The sequence below is a fragment of the Heliangelus exortis genome, chromosome 15 (genome assembly GCF_036169615.1).
Source record: "Heliangelus exortis chromosome 15, bHelExo1.hap1, whole genome shotgun sequence".
Classification (NCBI taxonomy): Eukaryota; Metazoa; Chordata; class Aves; order Apodiformes; family Trochilidae; genus Heliangelus; species Heliangelus exortis.
The window spans coordinates 5,330,766-5,347,259 of record NC_092436.1 but is presented as its reverse complement, the minus strand read 5'-3'; the positions used below and the strand labels follow the sequence as shown (position 1 = coordinate 5,347,259).

The 16,494-nt window shown below is 51.0% G+C and overlaps 2 protein-coding genes across 2 annotated transcripts; one reads left to right on the top strand and one right to left on the bottom strand.

The window, feature by feature from the left end:
* Positions 1–42: 42 nt before the first annotated feature.
* Positions 43–9,682, top strand: RBM22 (RNA binding motif protein 22). The gene is made up of 11 exons (XM_071759048.1): positions 43–178; positions 763–816; positions 1,733–1,762; positions 2,742–2,874; positions 3,085–3,185; positions 3,334–3,506; positions 5,287–5,487; positions 6,537–6,701; positions 7,103–7,191; positions 7,710–7,841; positions 8,496–9,682. Exons 1-11 carry the CDS (start codon positions 125–127, stop codon positions 8,624–8,626), a joined length of 1,263 nt encoding a protein of 420 aa, XP_071615149.1. The 5' UTR covers positions 43–124; the 3' UTR covers positions 8,627–9,682.
* A 253-nt stretch (positions 9,683–9,935) lies between these two features.
* On the bottom strand, positions 9,936–15,513 carry MYOZ3 (myozenin 3). The gene is made up of 4 exons (XM_071759049.1): positions 15,261–15,513; positions 14,762–14,909; positions 14,267–14,438; positions 9,936–11,495 (listed from the first exon to the last, which is right to left on the bottom strand). Exons 1-4 carry the CDS (start codon positions 15,501–15,503, stop codon positions 11,333–11,335), a joined length of 726 nt encoding a protein of 241 aa, XP_071615150.1. The 5' UTR covers positions 15,504–15,513; the 3' UTR covers positions 9,936–11,332.
* Positions 15,514–16,494: the final 981 nt, after the last annotated feature.

Genomic DNA, 16,494 nt, shown 5'->3' with positions numbered 1-16,494 from the left:
CCTCGCCTCCTTGTTTCCTGCCCGTACGTCACCGGCGGAAGTGTCGTGACTTCCGCCGCCCGCCGGGGTCGGGGCGGCGCGGGGCTCCCGGTGGGCGAGCGGAGCGGGTCGGAACCGGGCCGCCATGTCGACATCGCTGGGCTCCAACACCTATAACCGGCAGAACTGGGAGGACGCGGTGAGCTGGGGGAGCGGAGAGGCGGGCGGGAGGCTCCGCTACCGAGGGGGAGCGAGCGGGGCGCGGTGTGACGGCGCGGGGCCTGCCCGGGGAGCTGCCTCCCAGCGGGGCCTCGCCCGGGAAGCGGCTGTCGCGGGTACTCGGGCCCTCTGGAAAAGGTAGCGGGCGGCTTCCCGTCACCGGGGGACGTTCGACCGGGCTGCGCTGGGCCCGCCGTGTGCCCGCGGCAGCTTCCTTTGGATCTGGGTGGGCCCAGCAAACAATGGATGCTGAGGGGGGGGGGGGGGGGGGGAGGGAGGGAGATGGCATCTGCTGCATCCAGGCCTCTGGAGAGTGAAGGTCTCAAGGATACGCTGCTTGTTTATTTTCTTCAAGCCGCAGATCGGGGCTCGTCCATAACATCGGCCTCGGGTCGTGGCTCGCATCTCTCCCACTGACTTTTTTCCAAACGGGTCTTTTTGTGTCTTTCTGAGAGTCTGATTCGTGTAATTCAGCGGTGTCAGGTCAGAGTGTAGTCTGAGTGCTGTTGTGATGAAAGAGGTTGTTGCCAATTCCCGGTTTTAATTTCTTCCCGTTCCATCCAGGATTTCCCTATTCTGTGCCAGACATGTCTGGGAGAAAACCCCTACATCCGAATGGTATGTGTCAGTCTGACCCTAAAGCCCTTCCCTCCCTGCTGCCCTTACAACTGGTGGGTTCTGGGGGGGCTGAAATAACCCTGAATACAAGAGGAGATGTCAGGTGCCTGTGCACCCCTAATTAGCTGGTTCTGCACAACAGGATTTGGTTCTGGCCATTGTTGGGATGTGAGGTCATGGCATTAGGTAGGTGGTTTAAGGATAAATCAGTCAAAAAGGGGAGTGAGCTGATGCAGCCCAGTGCTCAGAGCACAAGCAGTAGAACCCAAAGCTTTGGTCCTGGTGAATCCGTGCACAGGGAGCTGCTGAAGTGGGGAATGGCTTAGCACAGTTCCTAAAATGTGCAAGCTGTGCACCTGTAAGAATAAATTTAAACTGTCTTAGAAAGCTGCCTGACAGTAATCTAAATCCTTGTTTGTTTTTATCCTTTTCCTGTGCACAGGATGAGCCAGGCCCTGGTCTCACTTTCTCTGTGCTCACTCTGGTTGTGTGTGACCCACACTGGTGCTGTCTCCTCACATTCTGTTCCACCAAACTGGAGATTTATCATTTTTTTGTTAAACTTAACCCCACTGCCAGTATAGTTGGTATTTCCAAAACTCCTTGTTTTCAGAGACTTAGCTTCCTGTGACAGCATTTTGCTCAAAACCAGTTATTGCTGCTCTGTTTCATTTGGGCCTCTCATCAGTACCTGAGGTGGGACTGACAGTAATTGATTTTTTATGAATGTTTCTGAAACAAGTTGACAGTTTTCTAGGATATTTCTTGTCCTGTCAAGGTGTAAACTCAAAATGTAGGGGAGGGGGAGGTCTGAATGCAGCATAACTAGGAAAAAAAAACCAACATGTGCTAGAACATCAATGATAAGTTTGATAGTTTATATTAAATTAATGATTTTTTAATTATTATATTTCAGACCAAAGAAAAATATGGAAAAGAATGCAAGGTATGTTGGTTGTCTTTTGAAGAACAAACATCCTATTTAGCAAACATTTAGGAACACTCAGTTTTAATGTGAAAAAAATCCTTTTGGCTTCAGAAAAGTGCTTATTTTTGTTCACAAGTTAAAATGTTTATGTAATTGCATAAATTTTTAGGCTGGTCTGCTGGGTGCTCTGTTAGACAAAATGAGTCTTAAAGTAGTAGAATTGTAGTTCAGACAGACTTGGGATTTACTCATGATTATCAGGATTAGGTTTTGCAAATACCACAAATAAAAATACCCCATTTGAAGGCGTTTTGGTGTTTTAAATTATTTCATATTTTCTCTTGCAGGTTTGTCTTTACTTGTAAGTGGTGCATAAATAACCAGAATTTTGGTTTTTTTTCTTTGCATGTGTTATTTGTGGCCAGGTGGTGCCTTGTGTCAGCTGTGTGAGAAATAAGCCATGAGTATTTCTGAGAGAGCAAGAAATATTTTGAGGGAAATTAAAGAGGTTTTTTTGCCCCTTTTATGAGTTGCCATCTGGGAAATGAGGAGGTTCATGTTGAAATTTTGCTTCCCTTCCTCACACTGTGCATGAAGCAGAAGTGGAGGGTGAGGCAGGGGGCAGCTCCCTTCTGGGCTCCCTCCTGTGTTGGTGACAAACGTGCAAATGCCAGGAAATCAATCTCCAGCAGCACTATCCTGACATTTTCCTTGGAGCAGATCTGCTTTCTGATTTGGGGTAACTGTAATAAGTAAATAAATAACCAACAAAAAAAAAAAAAAAAACCTTCTTGAAGCTTTCTCCTGGCAAAGGCAGGGATCAAAGAGAAACAGAGATTTCTGGAGGTCTGAAGCTGAGCTGTATTTATGGTCTAAAGAAACCAGATCACTTTCTGTGCTTCTTAAGTTCCTGTGCAGGAATTGGAATGGTGACTTCACTGCAGTGTGACAGTGACACCAGTGTGACAGTGACACCAGGGTTGGTTTTCTGTCCCAGATCTGTGCCAGGCCCTTCACAGTGTTCCGGTGGTGCCCGGGGGTTCGGATGCGTTTCAAGAAGACAGAAGTGTGCCAGACATGCAGCAAGCTGAAGAATGTCTGCCAGACCTGTCTGCTTGACCTGGAGTATGGTGTGTACCAAAAAATGTCAGCTGGCAGCCTCTGAAGGTGAAGTTAGTGGAGTGTCTGTGTGTGTGTGTGTGTGTGTGTGTCACTGGGATTGTTGTCTCTGGACACAACCAGTCTCGATGGTCACGTCTTGAGGTTTGCTGGAATTATTTCTGCTTTCCCAGCTTCTGTTTCCTACAGATCTGTTAGGGTTTCCTTTTGTTTGATTCTAGGTTTGCCTATTCAAGTGCGGGATGCAGGACTCTCCCTCAAGGATGAAATGCCCAAGTCTGATGTCAATAAGGAATATTACACCCAGAACATGGAGAGGGAGGTGAGGAACTGGAGCTCTGCTTCGTGTTCTGTGTGTGGATGTGTAAAGGGGAGGAATGGCCTAACATTAACATTTCTTGCTCTGATTCTCTGCCTTAGTTTCCAGTGGTGAGATATACACAATTATCTGTGTTTTATCAACCCTTTAGATAGCCAATTCTGATGGCACCAGACCAGTTGGTGCTCTAGGAAAAGCCACATCCACCAGTGACATGCTGCTGAAGCTGGCCCGGACCACTCCTTACTACAAACGTAACCGTCCTCACATCTGCTCCTTCTGGGTGAAAGGAGAATGCAAGAGAGGAGAAGAGTGTCCCTACAGGTACAGAGACATCTGAACAGCTGGTTCCTTGCAGTCAGGTACCGCTCTCTTGGGGTCTGGAGTGTCCCTACAGGTACAGAGACATCTGAACTGCTGGTTCCTTGCAGTCAGGTACAGCTCCCTTGGGGTCTGGAGTGTCCCTGCAGGTACAGAGACATCTGAACAGCTGGTTCCTTGCAGTCAGGTACAGCTCCCCTTGGGGTCTGGAGTGTCCCTACAGGTACAGAGACATCTGAACAGCTGGTTCCTTGCAGTCAGGTACAGCTCCCCTTGGGGTCTGGAGTGTCCCTACAGGTACAGAGACATCTGAACAGCTGGTTCCTTGCAGTCAGGTACAGCTCCCTTGAGGTCTGGAGTGTCCCTACAGGTACAGAGACATCTGAACAGCTGGTTCCTTGCAGTCAGGTACAGCTCCCTTGGGGTCTGGAGTGTCCCTACAGGTACAGAGACATCTGAACAGCTGGTTCCTTGCAGTCAGGTGCAGCTCCCCTTGGGGTCTGGAGTGTCCCTACAGGTACAGAGACATCTGAACAGCTGGTTCCTTGCAGTCAGGTGCAGCTCCCCTTGGGGTCTGGAGTGTCCCTACAGGTACAGAGACATCTGAACAGCTGGTTCCTTGCAGTCAGGTACAGCTCCCCTTGGGGTCTGGAGTGTCCCTACAGGTACAGAGACATCTGAACAGCTGGTTCCTTGCAGTCAGGTACAGCTCCCCTTGGGGTCTGGAGTGTCCCTACAGGTACAGAGACATCTGAACAGCTGGTTCCTTGCAGTCAGGTACAGCTCCCCTTGGGGTCTGGAGTGTCCCTACAGGTAGAGACATCTGAACAGCTGGTTCCTTGCAGTCAGGTACAGCTCCCTTGGGGTCTGGAGTGTCCCTACAGGTACAGAGACATCTGAACAGCTGGTTCCTTGCAGTCAGGTACAGCTTCCCTTGGGGTCTGGAGTGTCCCTACAGGTAGAGACATCTGAACAGCTGGTTCCTTGCAGTCAGGTACAGCTTCCCTTGGGGTCTGGAGTGTCCCTACAGGTACAGAGACATCTGAACAGCTGGTTCCTTGCAGTCAGGTACAGCTCCCCTTGGGGTCTGGAGTGTCCCTACAGGTACAGAGACATCTGAACAGCTGGTTCCTTGCAGTCAGGTACAGCTCCCTTGGGGTCTGGAGTGTCCCTACAGGTACAGAGACATCTGAACAGCTGGTTCCTTGCAGTCAGGTACAGCTCCCCTTGGGGTCTGGTCTCTGTACCTGTAGGGACACTCATCTGAACAGCTGGTTCCTTACAGTCAGGTACAGCTCCCCTTAGGGTCTGGAGGGCAGGAAATACTGCAGGAGGCAGGCAACACATCCCTGGGGTGTCAGACCCAGTTTGCACAGGGTGCCAGTGAATGAGTCTTTGTTCTGGGGTTTCTTGTTTGTGAGATGGTGGCTGTGGGGAAGCAGTGACTGGAGCTCTTCTCATCTGTACTTCATTTTCTCCCTTTGTGGCATCAGTCCCCTCAGTCAGAGATCTTTGTATATGAACAAGAGGCCGTTTGAAACCCAGCTCTGGTATTCTGTAGTGCTGAGTGCTGAGCTCTCAGAAGTGCCATTCACTCAGAACTTGAAGTAGTCCTGGCTGCAGTTGTTGTTGGGACTTTTTGTTCCATTTTGGCATATTTATGTGAACAAGGTTCTGCATACGAGTGACCAGAGCCTTCAGAAGGGGAGGCAGCACTTCCAGCCATTGTAGTCTGGTGCAGCTGTGGCTGGGATTATGAAATGCTTTGTTTGCTGAACCTTAGACATGAGAAACCAACAGATCCAGATGATCCTCTGGCTGATCAGAACATCAAAGATCGTTACTATGGAATTAATGATCCTGTGGCTGATAAACTTCTGAAACGAGCATCAACCATGCCTCGTCTGGACCCCCCGGATGACAAGACCATCACTACACTCTATGTTGGAGGTCTTGGAGATACCATCACTGAATCAGATCTCAGGTGTGTTGGTGAATTTATATTGCCCTATTTATTCAGTCCTTTGGTTACTGCTCATCTCAAAGTGAGGAAATCTCTGGCAAGGAGAAAAAAAAAATTGAAAATCTGCTTTTCAGTTTTCCTTAACGGGGAACTGGTTGGTGGGCAACTGCAGAGGAGTGCCAGCTTGTTAGGGAACAGATAAGCAGCCACATTTCAAATGCTTGGATTAAATTTTTTTCTCTTTAAAGATGAGTCATCCCTCTGAGCTGCTGGGGGTGCTCTGGAACACTTTTCCAAGGAAGTCCCATATCCTCTCTCCAGTTAACTGCTGAGAAAACTGCTGAGAGTTTTTATTGCTCCCTAAGGGCACAGCAGGGCGAGAGACTTGATTTCTAATAGTTAGTTCCCCTCTCTTCTCCCCCACCAGTTCAGACAGAGCTTATCTATTGCAACATTTTGCCCCTGTACTCAGCCCTGGTAAGGCCACACCTTGAGTACTGTGTTCAGTTCTGGGCCCCTCAGTTCAAGAAGGATATTGAGGTCCTCGAACAGGTCCAAAGGAGGGCAACCAAGCTGGTGAAGGGACTCGAGCACAGATCCTCTGAGGAGAGGCTGAGGGAGCTGGGGGTGTTCAAGCTGGAGAAGAGGAGGCTCAGGGGAGACCTCATCACTCTCTACAACTCCCTGAAAGGAGGTTGGAGCCAGGGGGGGGTTGGGCTCTTTTCCCAGGCAGCTCTCAGCAAGACAAGAGGGCATGGTCTTAAATTGTGCCGGGGGAAGTTCAGATTGGATATTAGAAAGAATTTTTTCACGGAAGGGGTGATCAGACATTGGAACAGGCTGCCTGGGGAGGTGGTGGACTCTTCGTCCCTGGAGACATTTAAAAAGAGACTGGATGTGGCACTCAGTGCCATGGTCTGGTGACTGTGGCGGTAGTTGTTCAAGGGTTGGACTCGATGATCTCTGAGGTCCCTTCCAACCCAGCCTATTCTATGATTCTATGATTTCCTATCTGCCCTGCAGCTAGGAGGAGTGGGGTTTCATAATTTTTTTTTTGTTTTTTCCCTCAGAAATCACTTTTACCAGTTTGGGGAGATCCGGACGATCACCGTGGTGCAGCGGCAGCAATGTGCGTTCATCCAGTTCGCCACCCGGCAGGCAGCAGAAGTGGCTGCTGAGAAATCCTTCAACAAACTCATTGTCAATGGTCGCAGGCTCAATGTCAAGTGGGGAAGGTCAGTGCCTGGGGAGGAAGCTTTGCAGATGGTTCTGCTCTTGGTTTGTGCAGTCTTGATGAGCAGGATTGGATATTGAGTTGGAGTAGATGCAGAGCGGGTGAATGTTTGGGTGCTTGGATTTCTTTCAGCAGTGGGATCTGGGTTTGAAATGACACAAGTGGTGTCAGGGGGTTCCTGGTTGAGGGTTATGGGTGAGTTTCTGGAGTTTTGCTTCTAATCCCTCTCCTGTGAGCACTGTTTGCATGCTGTGTAACACCTGTCTCTGGGGTTCTGTGAATTTTTCATCCTAAGCCTGAAGCAACAGATCTGGATTAGATAATGTGAAACTATTCTGGTGTGAATGTCTGCTTATCCTGCTTTGTCTCAGCTTTGTTCTCAACCTTCTGTCTGTTTTTTAGGTCCCAGGCAGCAAGAGGAAAAGAAAAGGACAAGGAAGGTACTACGGAATCTGGGATAAAGCTGGAGCCAGTTCCAGGACTTCCTGGAGGTAAGGGTTTGGGTTTTTTTTTTTGTCTCTGAAATGCTTAATGCTGATGTTCTTCCATGAAAGAGCCTGGTGTTAAACCCTCAGGAGCAGGAGTAGAGTTCAGTGTTAGAGGCACTGATGAGCTCAGAGCAGCAGTTGCAGTAGATTTGTAGTGGATCCAGCTGCAGTGGGAGAAGAACTTTGTCAAGAAGCAAATTCTTGATGAAAAGAGCATTCTTTATGTGATGAGTGAGAGGTTAAAGCTGGACTGCAGTTACTGAGGTCTGGGGTACTGGCAACACATTCTTTCCAAGACTTGGTTAATGCTTTCCTTATCCACCAATGGCTGTATGGTGGAAAAAGCAAAGTTGGTTTCAGGTGAATAAAACCAGTGACTGTTCTAGGGTTTCAGTGCAGTCCTGCTTTTTGCTTCTCTTCACTTGTGCAACAGTATCAGTGGTTTGCCCTGTGGAAGAACTGATGCCTCTGCATATCTTCCCTGAGAGATTTTCCATAACCACTGTGTCCTTTTCCCTCAGCCCTCCCACCTCCTCCAGCTGCAGAAGAAGAGGCTTCTGCAAATTACTTCAACCTCTCTCCCAGTGGCCCTCCAGCCGTGGTTAACATTGCCTTGCCACCTCCTCCTGGCATTGCTCCTCCACCACCTCCAGGTACTTGTGTTTCCCCTTCAGGTGGGGGTGTTGGATCATGCAGTTCTCACTCAGCCAGGCTGTAGCACTGATGCATGCCCTCAGTTGATTTTCCTTATCCTGGGTCATACAGTGTAAACTGATGAGCTAAAATGAGCTGTCAGCACAGTTTAATTAAACTGGGCTGCCTGTTGTTCACTTGCAAATTCTCTGGCACGTCAGAGATCCCTGTTCCTGGCACTGAGACCTCCACAGTGCTTTTGCTGGCTGTGTAAATGCCACCTTAACCTGAACTTCAAGGGGTAATTCTTCAGCTGGTTGGATGCCAGCCTGTGCGTGGCTGTGTGCATGTATCCATCAGGAGACCTCTTTTTGTGGGATGCCAGACTCCCGTGGATGTGTTTGCTTTGCTCCACAGCTGAGCAGAAAACATTTAAATTGGTGTCACAGACACCCATCCAGCCCCCCACCAGCTTTTATCTGCGAGTGGGGATGTGTGGGGTAGGGATTGCCCTGGGTTGTTCTGGAAGGAGAGGAGGGAGTTTGGGGATTGAGGAACCATGGGAGATGCACCCCTTCCTAGGGCCATTTTCTGTCAGTAGTTCCAAGCACCAGCCTGGCTGTGGGAGCTGTTGTGTTGCTTTGCCTGAACCCAACAACTTTGTGTTTCTGCAGGTTTCGGACCACACATGTTCCACGCCATGGGGCCCCCACCTCCCTTCATGAGAGCCCCTGGCCCCATTCATTACCCATCCCAGGATCCCCAGAGGATGGGAGCCCATGCAGGGAAGCACAGCAGCCCCTAGCACACCACCCTCATCCTTTCTTTCAGTAAATGCTATTTTCTAGTCACCATGGTAGCGCCATATGTTGAGGTGTGGGCGAGCTAGAGAAGCCTTATTTCCCTGCTTGCAAATGCTGGGAAAGCTGAGCTCTGTGTCTCCACTTGCTAATTGGGTCCTTGATACTTCCCAGGTCTTTTGTTTGGGGTAAGGGGTGGGGGGCAGGGGATCAGGTGTACCAGAATTACAGTGCTATTCGTGTATCCCCTTTGCACACTTTTGAAATAAACTTCTGGAAAAAGAAAACCAAACCCTTGATATCCTCAGTCAGAACGCTATGGACTGTTTAAATGTAACCAGAGACTCTTCTCTTTGTCAGGTAACTAATGAGCTGAAAACCATATCAGTGTGCCAAACCCATGGCTTTGTCATAATTTGCCACAGAATTTTCCTTTCTCATTTTTCCTGAAGTCTTGGTTAACAAAAAACAAACCAAAACAAAAAATAGAAACCAAACCAAACCTAAAACTAACCAAAACCCCAAATCTTTTTTGATGTTTCACTTCTAATCCTGCACATCCTGAGCAAGATCAGTGTTAGGTTCTGCCAGCAGCAGGTGTGATGTGCAGTGCCAGATTAGCAGTTGCCTGGTTTAGCCTGGTGAAAGCCCCTCAGTGGCCCCTGGGCTTGTGTTGCTGACAGCTACTGGGGGAGGACACTGTGCAGCTGTGTTTGCCCTGGGTATATTTGGAGCATGACTGGGGCTTTTGAGGCCTGTGGATAGAGTCTCCCATGAAAACTGAGGTGAGTCCCACTTCATCCAGCTTTGGTAAGACATTAAACTTCTCTTTGTGTGCTCCAGCTAGAGTGTTGGTGAAGGAGCAACTGTCCCCTGAGTGGAGCCTTCCATGGGATAAGATGTGGCTGGAGGATTATGAGTTTTTCTGTACATCAGCTGCTTTCATGTAATGGATGTGTGGATATTTTCTGTAAAGCAAAAAGTGATGGGACCTGTTCTGAAGCCTCATTTGCTTGTTTGAAAAAAAAAAAAAACCACATTAAAATACTTGAATTTTTCAACACTTTGCCTAGACCCTGCTTCTCAAAGTCTGAGGACTTGGATTTTTATTTGGCTGCAGCCAAAGGCAGGATGCAGAGTGGGCAGGGACAGCAGAACCCTGCTGAGTTTTGTGCCACTGCCTGGGGCAGTGTTGGGGGGTGGGCAGAGGCTGGTGGGGCAGGGAGGGTTCCAGTATTGGACACTGCTCTGGCCCCAGGTCTCTGCAACTGGGGCCTGGCAGAGCTGTGCAGACACATCTCAAATTCAAACAGGTTTTACACAATCACTGTTTATTCATTATTTCCAGCCAGGTACCCAGGGGTACAGGGGTTCTTCAGCTGGTGGACAAAGGAGGAGAGAGGTGGGCTTGGAAGAGTACAGCAGTTGAGCATCGTGAACTAATGTTTAAAGACCAGACCTTTTTGCTTTCTATTTGCTTGTCCCCTTCTGCTTCTGTGGGAGGAACAGAGCAATTAAAGTTTTCTCCCTCAGTGCTGTGTTGTGGCAGCAGAAGCCCTGCATGGGATTTGCTCTGCACATCTGTGCGTGGCGTCACCAGGACACAGCACAAGGGAGGCAGCTGGGAACTGCATTTTTCCACAAAATTTACTGCCCTGGCTTAACCACGTGGCTGGAAAAAGAAACTTTCATCCCGATACTCTTGCTTTTGCAAGATTAAATGAAGGTAAGGTTAAAAACCTGCCAAAAGCAATTGTAGAAAGCCTGTACTAAGTAACAGATTTTTTGTTAGCCATTAGCAGTTTTTTCCAAATAATTCTCATGGCTGCCCCAGAGGCTGCTGTTAGCTGCGTGTCCCACCGTGTGTCACTGCTGAGAACGTCGCTGCTGCTGAATCCTGGCTGCTGATTTTCACATCCATGGAGGAGCCGGCTCACAGGGTCAGGGCTGCGATGCTTTTCCTGCCCGCTGGGGTTGCCAGAATTCCCTGGCAGAGTCCTCAGACCCGTCCGGGAAGGGCCCGATCCTTCCTGAGCAGCTGGATGAAACAAACCTGGCGTCCATCAATCGAAGGGCTTAGGCTCGAAGCAAGGCATGCAAATAGCAGGAGGAAGGGGAAAACAGCAGCTGCCAAGTGCTAGCCAGGAGCTTGTGGAAAACAGGGCACAAGTTTCCAGCTGTCAACAGTCCTCTCCCATCCATCTTGGCCGTGCTGTGTTGTCAACAGGCAGGTTGCCAGCTCCTCGTTTGTTTTTGTTGTCCAGCCAAGCCCAAGGTGAGTGCTTTTAACGTGCCACTGCCTCCAGTAACTTGTTTTGCTGTTGCTCTCCAGTTACCACATCCTCTTGCCATCTTGATCTGAATGACAGAGTTGTCCTGAAGATGGAATTTCTCTGCAAAGGCACCAGCTGTCCGGGCAGGTCTTGTGTGTCGGTGAAGGAGCAGTGAGGCTGCAGCTGGTGGTCCTGATGTTTTCCACAAGGCAGGGAAGAGGACAGGCTGTGCTTGGACAGGAGCTTACCAGGATCTGCTTGCATTAATGGTAAGAACTGGGTGGTCCCAGACTGGAGCTTGTTGACACCCTGTGGAAGAGGGTGACAACCCAAGACCCCCAGCCTGGCTGTCATGAAGGATACTCCCTCCTACCACGCGACATACTCTGGAGTCCAGTGAGGAAAGCATTGGGGGTGATGGGGAAGGGAGCACTCGTGCTACAGCTCCTCACTCTCAGGCAGAAACCTCACCCAGCCTTGTGCTGTTCTGTTGAAGTTGGGCCTGTGGGAAATCACCTCCAGAGCACTCAGGTTATCCAGCTCCAGGGCAGGCACGGAGAAGAGGTCGCTGACCAGTGCTCTGTCAAACGGGGCAGGTGTCCTGCAGCAGGAGGAGCAGCAGGCTTAGCACTGCCATGCATCTTGTAATGGGGTTGGGAAAAGCAGGTCTGGATTTACAGACCGAGCCCTGCAGCAAAGCCTTTAGCAAATGACAACCCCCTTCCCCTCCCCCTGGGGTCTGCTGGGGCCTCTGCCAGCTCTGTGAAGTGTTTCTCAGGGACAGAGCCAACCTCAGCTCCAGCTTTGGCAGGCCTGGGGGTGAGGTTTGGTGCCAGAGCATCATCAGTGGTTGTGCAGGCTGGGGAGGAAGCCTGTTGCTGCCTTTACCATGGGCTCTCTTGATGTGCTTCAACAACAGCAGTAGAGATGTTTTGCCTGTAAAAGGGGGTCAGGAGGCAGTGACAAACTCCCTGGTCTTTAGCAAGTGACTTGTCAGCATCTGATGTGTTCTGCAGAGAGCTGAGGCTGACAGTGCTGCCCATGATGGTTCTAGCACATGTGCAGGCAAAGTCTTTTCTCCTGGCCCTGGCTTCAGGCTGCCTTTTGGGACAGCTTCTCTTCAACTATGACTAACGGGAGGAGCAGTGTGGGGGCAAGAGCTGTCATCCCTTGCTAGAGAAATGTGAAAAGGGACTGGGGAAGAGAGTGCCAGCCCCTCAAAAGCCAAGAATGTTGGTTTTGGAGCAGCACATGGAGGCTGAGCTATCCATGAGGTATAGCTGGGAATGTTTGCTTTGGGAAGCACTGCTCCAACATCAGTGATGTGGCACTGTTCAGCAACAGAGGAGAAATAAGAGGGGCAAAGCAGAGAGGTTGGTTCCAGAATTTTTCTGCCTTCCTTTTCCAAAAATTGATTTTCACTCTTAAGGCAGCAAGGTGGCTGATGGTCTTTGGATCACAGTCTGAACGTTTAAAGTTGGGAATAAAATAATCTGCTTTAATGCAGCTGCTGTAGAGATGGGGAACCTGCCCTTTCCCTGAGACTGTGTAACCTGTGCTGGGATTCACTTAACTTTAGGCAAAACCCCTGGCTTTTTGCTGGCCCATTTCTTACAAAAAGCTTGTTTTTCAGCCGTTCTGTATTTGATGAACTGAGAAGTGATTTAAAAGCCAACAGCTTGGAAGATCATGAAAAGCCCAGTTAAAAGCAGATTGTCTCTCTGAATCTTCATGCCTCAGAAATGAATTAGAGGAGGTGGCAAGAGGCTTGGTGTTAAATTAGCATCCATCTGTATTAAATAACAGTTCAAGTCTTTAAATAGAAAGGCAGCATGTGAGGGGGGAGAAATGGTATGGGGTAAAGCATTATTCAGAAACATGCCCTCGCTTCAGTCCCTGTCCATAAATAAATACTGAGGCAGGAACATGGCTAAATGTTGAAAGAAAAGAGCCAAGTGTCTGCTGCAGCTCCTCGTTCTCCCACTACAGCACCTCCCTGGGTGCTCCAGCAAAGCTCAAGACAGCTGGAAACAGCTCTGAGGGAGCAGCTCACACAGTTCCTTTGCTTCCCCGTACCTGACCATGGCTGCCCATGGTTTTTTGTCCCTTTTGCTAATTTTGCCTCTCCCTCAGCCCCACTCCAGTGCAGACCAGCGTGCTGATAATGCTTTTACTGGTGTGGAAGGGAGGGCTGAGTGTCCAGCAGCTTCTTGGCCTGCCCCAGGGTTGAGGGAGAGGAGGGTGGCAGCAGCATCTCAGTCCCACCAGCACTCAGACTGATCTGTGCCCCTTGGGACATGGCTCCCATACAGAGAGGTTGTGGTTCCTGGGCAGAGGTTTTGTGGTTTCCCTGCAGCCCTTTCTGCCAAGTGTTCCAAGCACAGCAGTCTTGTCCCCCACTAATCAAATCTGACCCTGGTGCAGAAGTTGCTACCTGCAGAAGCTCAGCAGGTGATCTGATGGGGATCAGTGCTGTGACCTGGTAAGGACCTCAAGTGGGATCTTGCCCACTGGAAGGTGATTTTTTTCCAAGCCATGAAGGCAAACATACATTCATCCTCATGAAAGAGGCTTTCACTGAGGAGGAGAGCCAGGCCCTCAGTTTGCAGATTCCCTAGGGTGATGTTCAACTTGAAGGTTCAGTTCTCATTATTCTACCTTGGGCTGCTGGTAATATGCTACTGCCAGAATTCCACCTCCTGAATCCCCACCAAGCAACTTTCCAGAACAGAGATTTTCCTTGGCAGTCTCTGCTCCAAGGCCCTAACTTCAACCCCAGTGTAATTTGGAGGTGTGAGCAGCGATGGGCTAAGCCACCATAAACACCCCAGACTTCAATCTCAAGCAGGTGTTTTGAAGGAATCTGGTGACCTCGGAGCATCCTGTGGGAAGATTAACCTTATACCCCCACTGCTTCCAGCAGCTGCTTGGATTCCTTAGAGAAATTAGGAGAGAGACTTGGCACTGTCTGTGCCATTCCTCCACCCAGCCCAGAGCTGAGCCCAGAGCTGAGCCCAGCTGGGAGCAGCAGAAATTCCTTCTCCAGGACCATGTGTGTGAGAATTAGACCTCCCAAATTTCAGCCACCATCCCTCAGGTCATCCTGTGGGACCAGGCTACTAAAGGCTGCACAAACCCAGTGGTGGAGCTGTGCTGAGATCTGGGGGGGGGGGGTGCTGGAGGAATGGACCCTTACAGAGGAGTCACAGGGGAGCTCCTGAGCAGTTGAAGAGCAATTTGAGCCCTTGCTGCTCCCCTGTGATGTGTAAAGAGCTCATGGACCATTGAGTTTCCCAGGGAAGGTGGTAGGTGCTTCTTGAGGCTGAAGGGATGGATGGGCTGGTGGTGCCTCCTCCTCCTCGCTAGCCTTACCTGTTGAAGGTCCTGAAGTCCCACGGAGGGGGTCTCACAGGTGGCTGGTTCAGTCCCTGCACAGTGCTGTCCTTGTCACCAAAGAGGTCCTGCCAGGGGGAGCGGTAGCCCTTGGGGATGGCAGTGACATTGAACTTCTCTGGAGGAACCTCTTTGAGGGGGCTTGAGTACCCTGCGTGGGGGGAGAGAGGTGGTGTGGGCTGCTGCACCCCGGGCAGGGGGGGAGAGGCTGGGAACAGCCTTGCTTTTGCACAGCCATGGAGGACCTGCTGCTGGGGGCTGGATTACATATATATTGTTATATATTAATATATGTTATATATGTTATATATATGTTAATATATGTTATATAATATATGTTATATATTAATATGTATATAAAAACTGTGGGGGAGGGTTCTGGGGAGGACCCCTCAGCAGGCAGAAGTTCGAAGTGAGATTGCAGCAAGCTCACTACTGACACAGCACAGGCTGTGGGGTCTTGGTGGCATTTACCTGGAGCCAGAGCATCAGGGTTGAGGACTTTGCTCATCTGCAAGACTTTCTCTGTCTTCTTGGGCACTTCAGGGGGGGCACCCTGGGGTGATGCTGCCACATGGAGCTCCGAGTGATAACTCTGCTGGCCCAGGGCATCCTCCCCTACCTGTGGAGGGGAGAGTTCAGTGGGAGAGGGAGCAATCCCTGCCCCAATCCAGACTGGGGAGGCTGTTGAAAGCACCTTGGAGCTTCCTTCACCATCCACCTGGCCCCAGGTGCTGCGGGAGGTGAGGAGAGGAGTCAGTGGGTGCAGAGGGGGGGACCAGCCCCCCTGCTCTTTAGTGAATGCTGATGCCTGTCCATCTCCGTGCCCATTTCTGCTCTCCTTTCCACTCAGCAGAGCTGACAGCTGAGCACGGCCACCCCCCTGACACCCCACACCCCATGAGGAAAGGCTTCCCTGCAAATGCTGGAAGGGCTGTGCCGCTCGGAGCCGGGGGCTGAGCCTCAGACCCACCTCCCTGTATCCACTGGGATGCTCAAGGACAAAGCGCTGCATCCGCCTCTGGCGCTGCTGGAAGAGCTGGGAGCCTCGGTTGTTGTTCAGGGAGAGCTCCTCGATCATCAGGTCCTGCGGGGTGCTCATCTTCTTGCCCAGGTTCAGCTGGGGCGCTTGGGGGGCCGAGGGAGAGCACAGCCACAGCTGAGGCTGCTGCAGCCCTGAGCACCCCCTGCCCTCCTTAGGGTCCCTGTCGGCCATGCCCAGGGATTCCTCAGGGGAGGGAATCGTCAGGGAGTTCTCAACTCCGGAGGCTCCAGCAGCCTCTCCTGCCGGGGTGTGTGGGTCCTGTCAGCCTTCACCGTGGGGATGTGGGGCCAGAGGGGACTGAGAGTGCAGAGGGACCAGCGGCCACAACCAGAGCTGGCCCCTAGGCAGGGGGTGCAGAACCACCCTGGGCCTGGCAGCACCCCCAGCCCCTCTTACCCTCTTCTGGGCCCGGTTTCATGGTGGTCATCACCTGCTGCTGCACTGCTGGGGCAGCTCTGTGGGGAGGGAATGGATCCTGCCTGGCTGGAAGAGAGAGACAGCCCTGGAGTGATGCTGAGCACGGGGACACCTCAGCCCCAGCTGGGACATGGGGAGAGGCCAAGCTTCAGCTGAGCATCATCCCTGGTTAGCATTGTCCCTGAACATTGTCCCCATGGCCAGCATCATCCTTGAACATCCCGACACTGCTCTTCATTCCCTTCAACAGGTGCAAGGAAACATCCCAAGCGTTCCACCCCTCTCAGATGCTGCTTGACATCTTTCCTCTCTGCTTTTCTTCAAAGCAGAAAATGTCCCCACTTCTGTCCTTGCTCACAGCCAACCAGTGTCCCCATGTCCTGAGCCCTATTGGAGCAGCACCTGCTGCCCACAGCCTGCTGTGTGAGCAGGTGCCCTGCCTGCTCCCCCCTCCAGCACCTCTGCCTCAGCAGAGCTATTTTCAGCCCCAAGGGTGTGGGAGCTGCAGCCCTCAGGGACCCAGTGAGCCCAGCCAGCAGAGGTGGGGTGTAGGGTCACTGTCCCCACTTAGAGGGATGGGTTCCTCTCTACCTTCCAGCTTCATCATGAGGAGGTGTCTGGCTCCCAGCCCTGCTCTGAGCCCCCTGAACTGCCCACCCACAGCTGCACCTTCCAGGGTGTTTGGTTCAGTAAGGCAAGGCTTGGTCTTTTTTGGTGCATCTTGTGGCCCTGGGCTGGGGCTGAT

Bases quoted from the DNA above. Each gene is read 5' to 3' on its own strand.
- RBM22 (XM_071759048.1), top strand. From the start codon at position 125: ATGTCGACATCGCTGGGCTCCAACACCTATAACCGGCAGAACTGGGAG. The intron at 3,507-5,286 runs GTACAGAGACAT...GCTGAACCTTAG, and splicing joins GGAGAAGAGTGTCCCTACAG to ACATGAGAAACCAACAGATC. The intron at 6,702-7,102 runs GTCAGTGCCTGG...TCTGTTTTTTAG, and splicing joins CTCAATGTCAAGTGGGGAAG to GTCCCAGGCAGCAAGAGGAA.
- MYOZ3 (XM_071759049.1), bottom strand. From the start codon at position 15,503: ATGGCCGACAGGGACCCTAAGGAGGGCAGGGGGTGCTCAGGGCTGCAG. The intron at 14,439-14,761 runs GTAAATGCCACC...CCCCCCACGCAG, and splicing joins CCCTGATGCTCTGGCTCCAG to GGTACTCAAGCCCCCTCAAA. The intron at 11,496-14,266 runs GTAAGGCTAGCG...CTCCTGCTGCAG, and splicing joins GACTTCAGGACCTTCAACAG to GACACCTGCCCCGTTTGACA.